This window comes from Lipotes vexillifer, unplaced genomic scaffold (genome assembly GCF_000442215.2).
Source record: "Lipotes vexillifer unplaced genomic scaffold, Lipotes_vexillifer_v1.1 scaffold402, whole genome shotgun sequence".
Lineage (NCBI taxonomy): Eukaryota > Metazoa > Chordata > Mammalia > Artiodactyla > Lipotidae > Lipotes > Lipotes vexillifer.
The window spans coordinates 2,976,070-2,990,385 of NW_006798409.1; the positions used below are offsets into that span (position 1 = coordinate 2,976,070).

Sequence of the window (14,316 nt, forward strand, 5' to 3'; positions counted from 1 at the left end):
TGCTCTGCATGATCATAAGCTTTCCCTTTGGGGTGAGACCCTCTGGGACCTGAGTGTATGTGATGCAGAAAGTCTCCAAAGGGTAGCGGAAAGTGAAAATGTATGGGAGGCATAAAAACGAGTTCACAAAAAAGATTCACTGCTTAGCTCAAGTCAGCAAACCAGTGCTCTTTGTGCAGTCTTGCACTGCTGACTGCGCTATGGGGCCTGCAACTCTTCTAATTTCAATTTCACCTGAACGGTGATACTGTAGCTGGACAAAAAAGGGAAATGCAGGGGCTTCCCTGGTGGCGCAGTGGTTAAGAATCCGACTGCCAATGCAGGGGACACGGGTTCGAGCCCTGGTCTGGGAAGATCCCACATGCCACGGAGCAACTAGGCCCGTGAGCCACAACTACTGAGCCTGTGCGTCTGGAGCCTGTGCCCTGCAACAAGAGAGGCTGCGACAGTGAGAGGCCCGCGCACCGCGATAAAGAGTGGCCCCCGCTCGCCGCAACCGGAGAAAGCCCTCGCACAGAAACGAAGACCCAACACAGCCAAAAATAAATAAATAAATAAATAAATAAATAAATGTATAAAAAAGGGAAATGTGCTCCGCACCAGAATTCAATCTGGAGCCCACGGCTGTGAGCCGCCAGTCGGCCATCTCTCTTCCAGCCACACGTTCAGCCGGTCCCTAACGCACAGTCCCCAGCACGAGCTGGTCACTGTGCTGAGGACGCTGTGGTCAAATCGAAGGAAGGAACGCTGGCAAGATGCGCGAGCCACCTGTGCCTCGGATTCCTCATTCATAGACAGTTTTAATGCCCTGTCAACTGACATCACAGATATAACAGTACTTTATAAAAAGTTCTGTGTAACTGTAACATTCTCATTGTCTGAAAGGACAACAAACAGTCTAAATCAGTATATCAAATTAAAGGCAAGTTAATTTAATGAGCTCATTCCTGTGTGCCCCCGCACGCCCCTTGAGGGGAGAGAGAAGGGAAGAAACCAGCCTTTCCCGAGCACAGCACTTGATTCTGCCTATTCTACCTCAGCACTTCATCCCCACGACGACCCGAACAAGCAGATATAATTCGAGCTCACAGTGTTATTAAGTGATGGAACCAAGTCTGTGTTATTCCAAAGCCCATGGTCACACGTAGAAGAAAATTATCCAAAAATCAATTTTTCCAACTATTCACACTTGATACAAAAAGTGAATTTACCTGACCATCCACAGTCCCAGTTCCCACAATGTGGTCACAGCTCTTCTTGTCACTACATGCAGGGGCCCCGAGCTACCCGTGAAAGTGGAGAGTCAACCTTGCCATTCACTGGCTCTCCTAATGAAACACTCAAGTACATCTAAACTTGGTTTCCAATTTCAAGATCAAATAAATTCAATCTAGAAAAATGGGGTTAAATCATGGATTAATAGTTCCGTTTCCTTCTTGTTCTTCATCAGAAGAAGAGAACTGACTCTATGGTCATACATGCAACACTCACAGGGACGTCGTCTGTCTTCTGCCCCTTGCTTTTGGGTGATGATCCAACAACCACGGAGGGCGGGCCCTGGGTGGCCCTGGTCACAGAAGCAGCAGGGCTGGGCTCAGACGGCCTCCTGTCCTTTCCTGGATTTGGCTGCAGCAAGAACATGGAGCAGGGAAGCAAGTTCAGTTACCCAAAAACTTGACCCTCTTCTATCTACTAAATTGCTCTCCATTTTTGGGTTGGAAGCATTTTTTCCCACAATTCTCTTATTTTATAAATAAATAAGAACAAAGTGGAACATTTTATTGAATCTAAGTGAAATACTGGCCTTTTTCTTTTTCTCTTCATCTAGAATGTGTTCTGTCACTCTTTGGACAATTTCGTCAATACTCAATCCAGAGAGCGAGTTCTTGTTTTTGTTTCTCACTTTTTTAATAAAACCAGCAAGCTCGGTGCTGAAAGGGAAAGTGGGAATAATGTCAAGAGAAAGTTAAAGTTTTCTGCTGCAAAGAAATATTATGGACCAATATTAACCCAAGAGCAAAAAGAAACAAAATCAAATACACACAAATAATTCATTTGTAAACAACAGTAACTGTATATAGAGAGCAGCAAAATCAATCTTTCAAAGCACTATGAAAATTCCAATATTATTTCTAAATATTTGTTTTAATAGACTTTCAAAGTAACAGTGTATCTGAGAGATCCATTTGAGATCGCCATCTCTACTTAGAATCTTGACTTCTTCCAGCCTGGATATACTTTAAGGTTTAAGCAAAATCAATGAATGGTCAGACGCCACTGGATCTGACTTGAAATCAATAAAATCTCTTTCTATCTAAGAACAAACTAGTTTTGTTGACTTCTTCCCTTTAAAAATCTAACCAACAGGGCTTCCCTGGTGGTGCAGTGGTTGAGAGTCCACCTGCCGATGCAGGGGACACGGGTTCATGCCCCGGTCCGGGAAGATCCCACATGCCGCGGAGCGGCTGGGCCCGTGAGCCATGGCTGCTGAGCCTGCGCGTCCGGAGCCTGTGCTCCGCAATGGGAGAGGCCACAACAGTAAGAGGCCCGCGTACCGCAAAAAACAAAAACAAAAACAAACAAACAAACAAAAAATCTAACCAACAACAAAGTTTTCAAAGCCTGAATTTTTCATAGGTAGCAGTGGATGTGATTTATATCGTTAATCAATAGGAACTTGGTATCTGTAGCACTAATACCTCATATGCTTTAACATGCAGAAAATTAGGATGCATATCTATTTGGTGGTTTATATTCTGCCGATTTAGTCAGGATTGCAAACAATTTTATTTGTAATGTACTTTTGGTAATTACAACTTGACTATTTTTACTAATTTGCATGGTAATTGCTATTGAGAGAACTTACAATGTTTATCAAACTTAGGCAGGGCTAAACATGCCCACGTGCAGACAAGATATACTTATTTCCAAATGGGCAGGGCTCCACTGACAAATGCAAAACATCAAATTTGGCCAATCATAATTAAGTACTGTGTTTCAAAAGTATAATCTCAAAGACTGTGACTAATATTGTGTCAAAGACAGAAATAACATGGGAGGTGCAGAGGGTCATTCCTGGATGTGGATTCCTCTCTTCTGAGCTGTATCCCAGAGACATTCCCTCCACTTCACCTCTCCAGGCTGAGACCAGGAGTACCTCTGTCCCCTCGCACCAATCTGGAGTGAGATCAGAGGATGATGCAGAAGCACTGCTGAAGTGCCTGAATGACAACTCTGGCTGACTTAGTTAAAAGCAGCTCTCCCCATCTGCAGCAACATGGATGGACCTAGAGACTGTCATACTGAGTGAAGTAAGTCAGACAGAGAAAGACAAATATATGATACTGCTTACACGTGGAATCTAAAAAAATGGTACAAATGAACTTATTTACCAAACAGAAATAGTCACAGACATAAAAAACAAATCTATGGTTTCTGGGGGGGTGGGGAGGGGATGAATGGGAAGACTGCGAGTGACACATACACACTACTATATATAAAATAGATAACTAATAAGGACCTACTGTATAGCACAGGGAACTCTACTCAATACTCTGTAATGACCTACATGGGAAAAAAATCTAAAAAAGAGTGGATATACATAAATGTACAACTGATTCACTTTGCTGTACACCTGAAACCAATACAACACTGTAAACCAACTATACTGCCCCCCCCACCAGCCCGCCAAAAAAGCAGCTCTCCTCACCCTCATTGAGGATCCCTTTGTAACATGCTCACACACCTGACTCACCAGCAGATTACAACTAGCCTCGTCAGCCTCACACCTCTAACAAATTGGAGGTGCTGTCCAACGAGGTGTAAGTTGCTGTTGCCTTCTTTGCTATATGTGGGATTTTTTTTCCCTGAAATAATGTAAAACTAATGTTTTGCAGTTCATTTAGTGATTCCATAACTAGTGTTGGAGAGTTATTGAGTTCATCAAAATCTTAGCAAACTGCCATGGGTTCTGATGAGTACTGATTAACCAGTGTTCAATGTTTTCAATCTATTGGTTTGAAACTGCTCACTTCTATGTTTACAAAAGGAAAAAGTGCAGCACTTGTCTTTCTGAGTAAAACAATTACGCAGTTCTTTCCACTTCAGCCCCTAACTGGTTGTAATGTTATCTAATCAGGAAACTTCAGTTCAATAAAGCACTTAACAGAGTCGCAGACATTTTAGATTCGTACCTGCTGTAACAGGGGAACACCACTGACAGGTGTTCAATAATACTATTGAACGGTTTCTTTGGAGACTGGCTTGAATGGGTGGCACGTCCTGGAGCACCAGGTAACTCCTGATCAGCCACCAGGCTTGGCTCTGACCGAGCTGCCTGGCCGGCGCTCTCACACTCTGGCAGCCGGCCGGCTTCTGGCTCATAGGAGGGCGACTCCACTGGACCATCAGTAGCAGAGACCAGACTTGATTCCTCGGGAACTGCTGTTCGGTCTCCAGTCCTGTGACTTGTAGAAGTGGAGGGACCTTGATCATCATGGTCTGAAGACTCAGGAAGTAACTTAGGATGAATCTACAAGGAACACACCACAGCAGCTGGATCACTGAGTTACATCTGTGAACAAAGACTAACAATTAAGCACAACTATAATAAAACCTGGCTGCTCAAGTGCACAGTATTTGAATTACAACAAATTAAATGTTTTGTTCTTAAAAATTGCTGGCCACCTTCTCTTTCTCAAAATGAGCTCTTCATGGCTCCACACTGCTGGCTTCCGTCCCATCCGCTGGGCCCCTGGCTCAGCTCTCCCCGCAGCCCTGCCGCCGTGCACACCTGAAGTGCTGCTGCCCCTCATGTTGCCAGAGGTGCAGCCTCCACCCCACCCGTGGTACGCCCTCTCGTGCCTCGGTGACTGTGTACTCACTGAGGATAACGCCCACTTTTTTTTTTTTTGGCCGCTTAGTGCAGCATGTAGTATCTCGGTTCCCCGACCAGGGATCGAACCCATGCCCCCTGTGGTGGAAGTGCAGAGTCCTAACCACTGGACTGCCAGGGAAATCCATAATGCCCACTTTTAAAAAGATTCCAGTCTAGAATATCTTCCTGAGATCCAAATCTGCACATGCAAACTTCCTAATGGGCGGATCCATGTGGGTGACTGATTCCAAGGCCACTCAAGCCCTACGTCTTCAACACCAGCCTCAGGGCGGTCTCCTCACCCTGCTCTTCCTCGGATGCCACATCACTGACAGAAACCCAGAGTCATCCATGAGACTGTTGGCCTTACAATTGCACAAGCAGCACCACTCTTTTTTTTTTTTTGCGGTATGCGGGCCTCTCATTGCTGTGGGCTCTCCCGTTGCGGAGCACAGGCTCCGGACGCGCAGGCTCAGCGGCCATGGCTCACGGGCCCAGCCGCTCCGCGGCATGTGGGATCTTCCCGGACCAGGGCACGAACCCGCGTCCCCTGCATCGGCAGGCGGACTCCCAACCACTGTGCCACCAGGGAAGCCCCAGCACCACTCTTTCATCTGACCTCCTGCACACCCCTCAAATCTGTTCTCTTCCCTGCAGCCCCGCTGCCTCTCTGACCCGGGACACGGCTGGGGACAGTGAGCTGTAGCTGGTTGACTGGAAATCGCTCACTCAGCTCCCTCTCCCACCACATCTCCACACTGCAGTCAAGCTGATCGTCAAGTACGATGCTGATGTCGTTCCCTAACTGGGAATTTATACTGGCTTCTTAGTGACCTGAGGAAAAGTCCACACTGCTGAACACACCTTACACCTTAATAAGGCTCCCTTTGTTCCGGCCCGTGGGCACGAGATTATAATCTTTCTCCCTATAGCCCTTTGTCATCGTGGACTTCCTTTTATTGCTATGAAAGGAGTGTATTCTCTTTTTTTCTAGCCTCCAAATATGCTGCTTCTTCCACTGGGAACACTTTGACCCTGCAAACATCACACCATACACCCCTCCTCAAACACACACCCCCTTTTACTCCTTTTGCCTGGTTAATTCCTATTCCAGATCCCTGACTCACTGAGGCTTCCAACAGCGGAGCTTCTGCCGAGGCCTAGGCCTCTGGGTTAGATTAGTTCCTCCTAATTTATGCTGCCATAGCATTCTATGTTCCTGTGAAAAATCTTGGCACACTTTGCTTATAATTATAGGTTTAAAGTCTCTCTTTCCCAAACCCATATGCACTTTGAGGGCACAGACCACATCTAATCTTGATCACCACTAAATACCCAATGAATGAACAGCAGAGAAATGACACACAAAGTAAATCGTTTTTAGGGGTACTTATTACTCAAGCTCCTGGCACACTGAGAGTTCTCAAGGAATCTTAAATTTTAAAATTATATAAGCTAGAGTTAAAAATTAATGGCAAAATATTCTATTGATATCTAATGCTTTCCCCCCTTCCATATCTGCTATAAGAACTTGGAAACACTATAAGTGATCTTTAATTCTAAATAAAACTCTTTTTTTTTTTTTTTTCCTTGCGTTATGCGGGCCTCTCACTGTTGTGGCCTCTCCCATTTGCGGAGCACAGGCTCCGGACGCGCAGGCTCAGCGGCCATGGCTCACGGGCCCAGCCGCTCCGCGGCATGTGGGATCTTCCCGAAACGGGGCACGAACCCGCGTCTCCCGCATCGGCAGGCGGACTCTCAAGCACTGCGCCACCAGGGAAGCCCTAAAACTCTTTCTTACAGTTCAACGGAGAGAAAAAACTTTTTCTATGGAGAGAAAAAAAAAACTGGTGCTCAACAGAAAATTTAATCAGTCCAAGGTGGCTAACCTTTTTAACGTTTTAAACCATTTTTTTTTTTTTGCAGATGAATCCACAATAAGTATGAACGCTTAGTGTGCAAGGTATTGGGGAGAAAAAGACACTCAAGATGAGGCTTCTGACTGCAGCTCCAGAGCCTACACTCTAAGACGCTGAATGCATTGACAGAAGGGTCACAGGGTGGGGGGCAAATAAGGGCAGCCCTTACAGGGCTTAACCTAGTACTTAATGAAAACATTAAGGCAATTGTTAATCCATCTCATGCCCACTCCCAAAACAATAACAACAAACTACTTTTGGCCAGTTAAGAAAGAAATTGTGCTTCACTCCTTTTCTGTTCTCTTTCCTTCAAAAAAAAAAAAAAAAAAAGATGTAATAGACTTACTGTGTTACAGGCAGGAAACGAAAGCTCAGGAATCTGCACTTTAGAAAGTTCACTGAGCCGAGAACCATTTTTAATTGCTTGAATTTGTTCTTCAAACTGAGACTGTAGGTAGAAGGAAAAATGTTAAGTTTTTCTAACAAATTCCACGAGAAAACCACAACTGTCAATATTTTTTTCCCCCTTACTATACATACATAACAAATGCTCAACCGTTTTCCAAGAAACATAACTGAGTTGCAAGGAAAGAAGTTCAAAATAAGTCCTTATTAATCAGGATGCTCTACAGCCTTATCAAACATAACTTTTCTAATATTAACAATCAAGGGCTGAGTTTAAAGAGAGCTAAGAAGATAGCACTTCGTTCATGAAAAATTCTTAATTACAACAAAAAATAAATATTGTCTTTAACAGCTCAAAAAAGAAATAGTTTCAATATGACATGACCTCCTTAGAATTATAACCATCAGATAGATTTTGACAGAATTATAAAATACCTTATAACTTACCTTTGCTTTCTCAATTTCTTCTCTAACATCAGAAAGAAATGATTCCCATGAATGTATGTCAGATTCCATGACAGGATATGCTGCAGAATCACTGAGAAAGTAGAAAAATTTATAAAACTGCTAATGTCCACTTAAAAATTTTTTTAAATTGAAAGCACTAAAGTACAAATGAAAATAAACATTTAAACACAAGAGAAACATGATCACACACAAAAAAGCAACCCTTTTTTAAAGAACTGTGTATCTTACAGTCACTACACTTTAGGGAACTTTAACTGTTGATCTAATCCAAATCCCCAAACTGGCAGGCAGACAGCAAATGTCCTCCTGAATGTGAAGATCAGACACTCTTCAGCTGGCATCTTCATATTTAACACCAAAGGCTATCTTTGTATTGAAAAACAAACCAAAAGAAAAGGCAGCCTGGAAACATCCCAATAAAACCCTCATCCCCATCTTACTGTAAAATAAAGGGTGGGTGTCTAACAGGCTATGTTAAACTTCTCAGCACCTCATGAATCTGCTCCACTGAAAGTGACAGATAAGCTTTCTACTCCTAATTGAGAAGATCAGGAACACTACCAATCTGCGATGGTGTCAGTTCTCATTATACGTCTTAAACAAAAACCACAACATTGCTTTTATGGCTTTCCTCTTTTGCTATCCTTGGTGGAATGAGTAGAATTAGCACAGAAGCCCTAAGAAAAAATGCCTGTGTACTGTGAGGCTTAATAAGGAGTCAATACCATTAGATAAAATGAGGCCTGAGATATCTTTGTTTCCCAGATGCACCACAACACATAGCCTACAGCTGTGTTGCATACTGGCAACTGAACACCACGTGGTCTCAACCTCAGCTGTACTAATCCTGTAATCTGAATCAGCATATCAATTTACCTTTTTTTTTTTTTTTTTTTTTTTTTTTGCGGTATGCGGGCCTCTCACTGTTGTGGCCTCTCCCATTGCGGAGCACAGGCTCCGGACGCGCAGGCTCAGCGGCCATGGCTCATGGACCCAGCCGCTCCGCGGCATGTGGGATCTTCCCGGAATCCGTGTCCCCTGCATCGGCAGGCGGACTCTCAACCACTGTGCCACCAGGGAAGCCCCCTCAATTTACCTTTAATAAGAAAGGCTTTCTCACCTTTCTGAAAAAAACTTAATCTTGAAACATGAAGAAATAAAGAACTATACAATAAAACTGTTTTTCCATAACCCACAGAATCTCTGGTTCAACAATGAGGGTTTGAAATTTTAATCAGAAAGCACTAGGAATTAAGAAATCAAAATCTGTGTGTAGTCCCATTTGTTTATTTTTGTCTTTATTTCCATTTCTCTAGGAGGTGTGTCTAAAAGGATCTTGTTGTGATTTATGTTACAGAGTGTTCTGCCTATGTTTTCCTCTAAGAGTTTTATAGTGTCTGGCCTTACATTTAGGTCTTTAATCCATTTTGAACCTATTTTCATGTATCGTGTTAGGAAGTGTTTTGCACAACAAAGGAAACCATAAACAAGATGAAAAGACAACCCTCAGAATGGGAGAAAATATTCGCAAAGGAAGCAATGACAAAGGATTAATCTGCAAAATATACAAGCAGCTCATGCAGCTCAGTATCAGAAAAACAAACGACCCTGGCTTTTCCTGGTGGTGCAGTGGTTAAGAATCTGCCGGCCAATGCAGGGGACACAGGTTTGATCCCTGGTCCGGGAAGATCCCATATGCCACAGAGCAACAAAGCCCGTGTGCCACAGCTCCTGAGCCTGCGTTCTAGAGCCCACGAGCCACAACTACTGAGCCTGCATGCCACAATGCCCACGTGCTTAGAGCCCGTACTCCGCAACAAGAGAAGCCACGACAATGAGAAGCCCGCACACCACAACGAAGAGTAGCCCCCACTCATCGCAACTAGAGAAAGCCCGGGCGTAGCAACAGACCTAACACAGACAAAAATAAAAACAAATAAATTTATAAAACCAAACAAAAACCAAACCCAATCCAAAAGTGGGCGGAAGACCTAAATAGACATTTCTCCAAAGAAGATATACAAATTGCCAACAAACACATGAAAGGATGTTCAACATCACTAATCATTAGAGAAATGCAAAACAAAACTTTAATGAGGTATCACCTCACACTGGTCAGAATGGCCATCATCAAAAAATGTACAAACGGGCTTCCCTGGTGGCGCAGTGGTTGAGAGTCCGCCTGCCGATGCAGGGGACACGGGTTTGTGCCCCGGTCTGGGAAGATCCCACATGCCACAGAGCGGCTGGGTCCATGAGCCATGGCCGCTAAGCCTGCGCGTCCGGAGCCTGTGCTCCGCAACAGGAGAGGCCGCAGCGGTGAGAGGCCCGCGTACAGCAAAAAAAAAAATAAAAATAAAAATAAAAATAATAAAATCAGGTTGGAGAAACATAATTATTGATATGAAAGGAAGCTTCCTGTATACTACTTACTGAAAACTATATATAAATTTTTTTTTCAAATACTTAATGGATTTGCTGCAAAATATTAACTAGTTATAGCTCAATTAAGAATTAGGATAATTTTTATCGTTTTTGTTTACATGTTTTGATTTTTCTATAATTGAATATGTATTAACTATATTAACTATTAAAAATAAAGTAGTCCTAATGTAATTTTTTTCTTAAATCAGCCCTAACCTTTTTTTACTCAATGACACTTCTGGAAAGACACCTGCGACATCCCAATACCTGCTCATTAGCTTCAGTTTCTTAAGAAATCCTTCGGCTTGTGACTCCATGTTCTGTAACTTATATACTTCCGTCTCCTTCCAGTTTTCGAGCACAGATACCTACCATTAGATTAAAGAATGTAAGTATTTTAAAACTAAAACTATTTTAAGGTTGTTAAAACAAACATTCTAAACCACTTTCAGGTTTCTCCTTCAATGACATATGATCAGAATCACCAGAACTTAATTATAATTTCTCTAAGGTGAACATGAATGAAAACTTTTGGAGTTGAAAACAGAATAACAGGATGACAGTAAAATTATATACCTAAAATTATGCTTTTCTCAGATATGAAACTTTCCACATAGCTTACTGCTTAAGCCATATACAAGCACAGAACTAGGTTGGTTACCTACATGTATATACCTGGTGTGCATAATCTATGGTCCTGTTCATGGTGAGCAGAGGGCCAGGACCCTGCAGGATAACCCCAAGGCTGAACCCTACCGAATTTAAAGGCCTCGGAAACAGACTTGTGCTTGCCAAGGGAGAGGGAAGGGGCGGGGGGATGTGGTGGGAGTTTGGGGTTAGCAGATGCAAACTATTATACAGAGAATGGATAAACAACAAGGTCCTACTGTATAGCACAGGGAACTATATTCAATACCCTGTGATAAACCATAATGGAAAAGAATATAAAAAAGAATGTATATATATACACACACACACACACACACACACATATATGTATAACTGAATCACTTTGCTGTACAGCAGCAATTAACACAACATGGTAAATCAACTATACTTCAATAATAAATAAATAATTACAGAATAGCTGCATTAAAATAAAATAAAAGCCTCAGAGAAGTTGTTATCAGCAAGGGCATCAAAAGGCTCCAGGGCATGTTTTTAAAACTTTAGACTCTCTGGCTCCCCGCACAAGCCAACTGGCCATTTTTGTAAAAGTCACTGCAGGAAATGTAGACCTGCCTTGTTTTAATCCAGGTGTCAGTAACCTTGACAGGGCCCACCAGGCAAACCTGCTTGCCAAATGGTGGTGAATGGGAACTGAATGACTTGGGAACAGAGATTGCAGGCATAGTACCCGTAAAGTAGAAGTACTTGGACTATTTTTCCTTCCTTTCTTTATAAAAGCAGCTGCATAGCTGACACTTCACTGGAAGACTCATGTTTACAGACTGCGTAAGCTAAGCTTTTCCTTACTTTCCTAGAATAATCATAGACACATACACAAATAAATAACACTTACTTCTCAATTAGAAAAACAAAGACAACCGTATTTCAGGAACTAAATAAAATACAGCCAGAAGTCATTATTATTATTTTTGTCTCAGTAGTTTCTCAAATAGTATATACTGACGTCGGTATAGATTCTTCTGCGGGCAGGAGAGCATGTTCTTAATAAATGGGTTAGTTTCAAGTTCCTTTTCTAGCATATTGGCAAATAGATTTTACGGTTGGCTACTTCACGGTGCATCACTTGATTAAATACGATGAAGCCATTAACAGTGCAGAGCATGGAAAATGACTGAATTATATTAAATAAGCAGGTTACAAAATGTGGTGCACACTCTGAGTACAAGCTATGTAATAAATAAGCACAAAGGTAAAAAATTTTAAAGCTACAGGCAAGGAGAGAGTGCTTGTTCCAGGGAGGTAGGATTATGGGTGAAAGGATATCCCTCAGCCTCCACACTTCCCAGCAATGCTGTTGTGCCTCATGTGTAATTAAACACAAAGTAAACAAATGATATCCTGCCATACCTGTCAGTCACCAAGTGTCCTGGACTCACCTCTGCATCCACAGCCCTCTGAAGACTCTCTTCATAATGCTCTTTCTCTTTCTTTATACACTCCTCTATTTTCATTTTCTCATTCATAAATGTATTACTGCAGATATTGAAGAAAAAAAAAACTTACTGAAAAAAACTTAATCAGTGAGATCACAAAGGCTGATGCCAGGTTAGCTTTTAAGTCATGCCACAAAAAGACTTACACATCTTCTAGAGAAACTTCTTGCCTAATATTTGACTATATAATGCAAGACTCACATGTGCTCTTTGCACTTTACAAATGATCAAAGGAAGATGTGAAATTAAAAGTGAGTATTGGTGGGACTGCTGAGAAACTGGTTCACCATTTTTATGAGGTTAGGTTAAGTCTAATCTGGTTACTGAGTCAGAAATTCTATTTTGACCCATATTACGAGGTAATAACCCAAAGGAAAAAAGTGATATGCACAAAGCTGTTCATGGCACTACGTTTATAACAGCTTAAAAAAAAAAAAAACCCGGCATGGACTATGACATAAATGGAAATATGTGTATGAAACAACATTAAATAAGAAAAGCAGAATACAACTGCTTACTACTGTATACACTGGTTACCAGTATGTACAAACATTTCTATTAATAAAGGTTAAAAGGAAACTTTTTATAGGTTCATAACAAAAATTCTTTAAGAAATCTTTAATTGTAGAGCAAGAAACTACCATAATACAGTTGAGACTGTTATTTCAAGTAACACAAAAGTTTTTAAAACACATTTTTAGTTTCAGGTTAATTCAAGGGAAAAGAAGAGTAATCAACAATGATAAATTCAGGACATTTTTTACACCGACTTTGTGAAACAAAAGGAGAAACATCATAAAATAAAAATATTTAAAGATTAAATTTATTTAAATATTAATTTAAATAATAAAATAGAAAGAAAAAACTTTAAAAAGAGAAACATTATCATTTAAAGGAAACGGACAAGTAAAAATATATTTGGATGTCTAAATATGTGCAGACTGTGCCTCTGGTATTAAAAGTATAATAAGATGTTAAAATAAATTTAAGCTTAATTTGCCTGATTTCAAAGGACTGGTCCAGAAGTAATTCACGTTCCTTTTCCTTTCCAGCATTTTCCTGGGTATACCTACAAGTAAGTATAATCACCAAATTTTAATTAATTTTCAAAGGTTTTTAAAAACACGATCTCACACAGTAAATTCCTATATCCATGCAAACATTTCTTGAATTCTTTACATTTATTTTTGTTTCATTTCTAATATCTTCTAAATAGGCAAAGAATTTGGACCATTTTTGGGAAATGGTCACTTCTGGGAAATTTGGACACTTTTGGGAAAATTTCCTTCTACACCTGCAGGGCAGATCACCTTTTTTCTTCACTCTAAGTCGCATGTCTGCAGCAAAGAGCCTCTGTCTCAGTCCTCTGTCAGGAGCACCTCCAGGGGCTTCAACACGAGACAGAGGAGTAAGGGGTCGGATCATCATCAGTTTAACAGTGGTTCTCACTCAAAATGAAAACAGCCTTCTATTCTTTAAAACAGAACCTCGGGGCTTCCCTGGTGGCGCAGTGGTTGAGAGTCTGCCTGCCGATGCAGGGGATACGGGTTCATGCCCCGGTCCGGGAAGATCCCACATGCTGCGGAGCGGCTGGGCCTGTGAGCCATGGCCGCTGAGCCTGCGCGTCCAGAGCCTGTGCTCCGCAACGGGAGAGGCCACAGCAGTAAGAGGCCTGCGTACCGCAAAAAAAAAAAAAAGAAGTGATGCTTTGACACTTCTGGGTCTGAACCTTCAGAAGGGTGAGCAGCTTCCACTTCTGCACTCTTGGAAGCTCTTAGCCACCACATAAGAGGTCTGGCTACCATGATGGAGACCACATGGAGAGATCAAAGAGATAGAAGAAGCCACATGGAGAGAGAGAAGGCCTGAAACTGCATAGGAAGAAAGAGGCCAAGTCACCCCAGCATCCCAGCTGAGCCCAGCCACAAGAGGAACCACTGACAAGACCAGCAGAAGAATGGTCCGGCCAAACAGCCCAGACTGCAAGAGCAGGATCAAATAAAAATTAATTTAAGCCACTGAGTTTCTGGTGTTTTGTTCAACAATAGATAATAATTAAGCTGAGGAATCATATGACATATCACTGTTTAGGGAAAGCGGG

General features: G+C 42.0%; 1 protein-coding gene across 1 annotated transcript in view; it reads right to left on the reverse strand.

Moving 5' to 3' along the window:
• TTC3 (tetratricopeptide repeat domain 3) overlaps nt 1-14,316 on the reverse strand; it is a 140,983-nt gene that overhangs the window by 4,881 nt on the left and 121,786 nt on the right. The window contains exons 38-45 of the mRNA XM_007470490.1: nt 13,216-13,284; nt 12,159-12,255; nt 10,360-10,460; nt 7,648-7,738; nt 7,142-7,243; nt 4,194-4,531; nt 1,805-1,931; nt 1,483-1,626 (exon numbers count right to left, since the gene is read on the reverse strand). Coding sequence (XP_007470552.1) covers nt 1,483-1,626; nt 1,805-1,931; nt 4,194-4,531; nt 7,142-7,243; nt 7,648-7,738; nt 10,360-10,460; nt 12,159-12,255; nt 13,216-13,284 — 1,069 coding nt within the window. The remainder of the gene's footprint in view (nt 1-1,482; nt 1,627-1,804; nt 1,932-4,193; nt 4,532-7,141; nt 7,244-7,647; nt 7,739-10,359; nt 10,461-12,158; nt 12,256-13,215; nt 13,285-14,316) is intronic.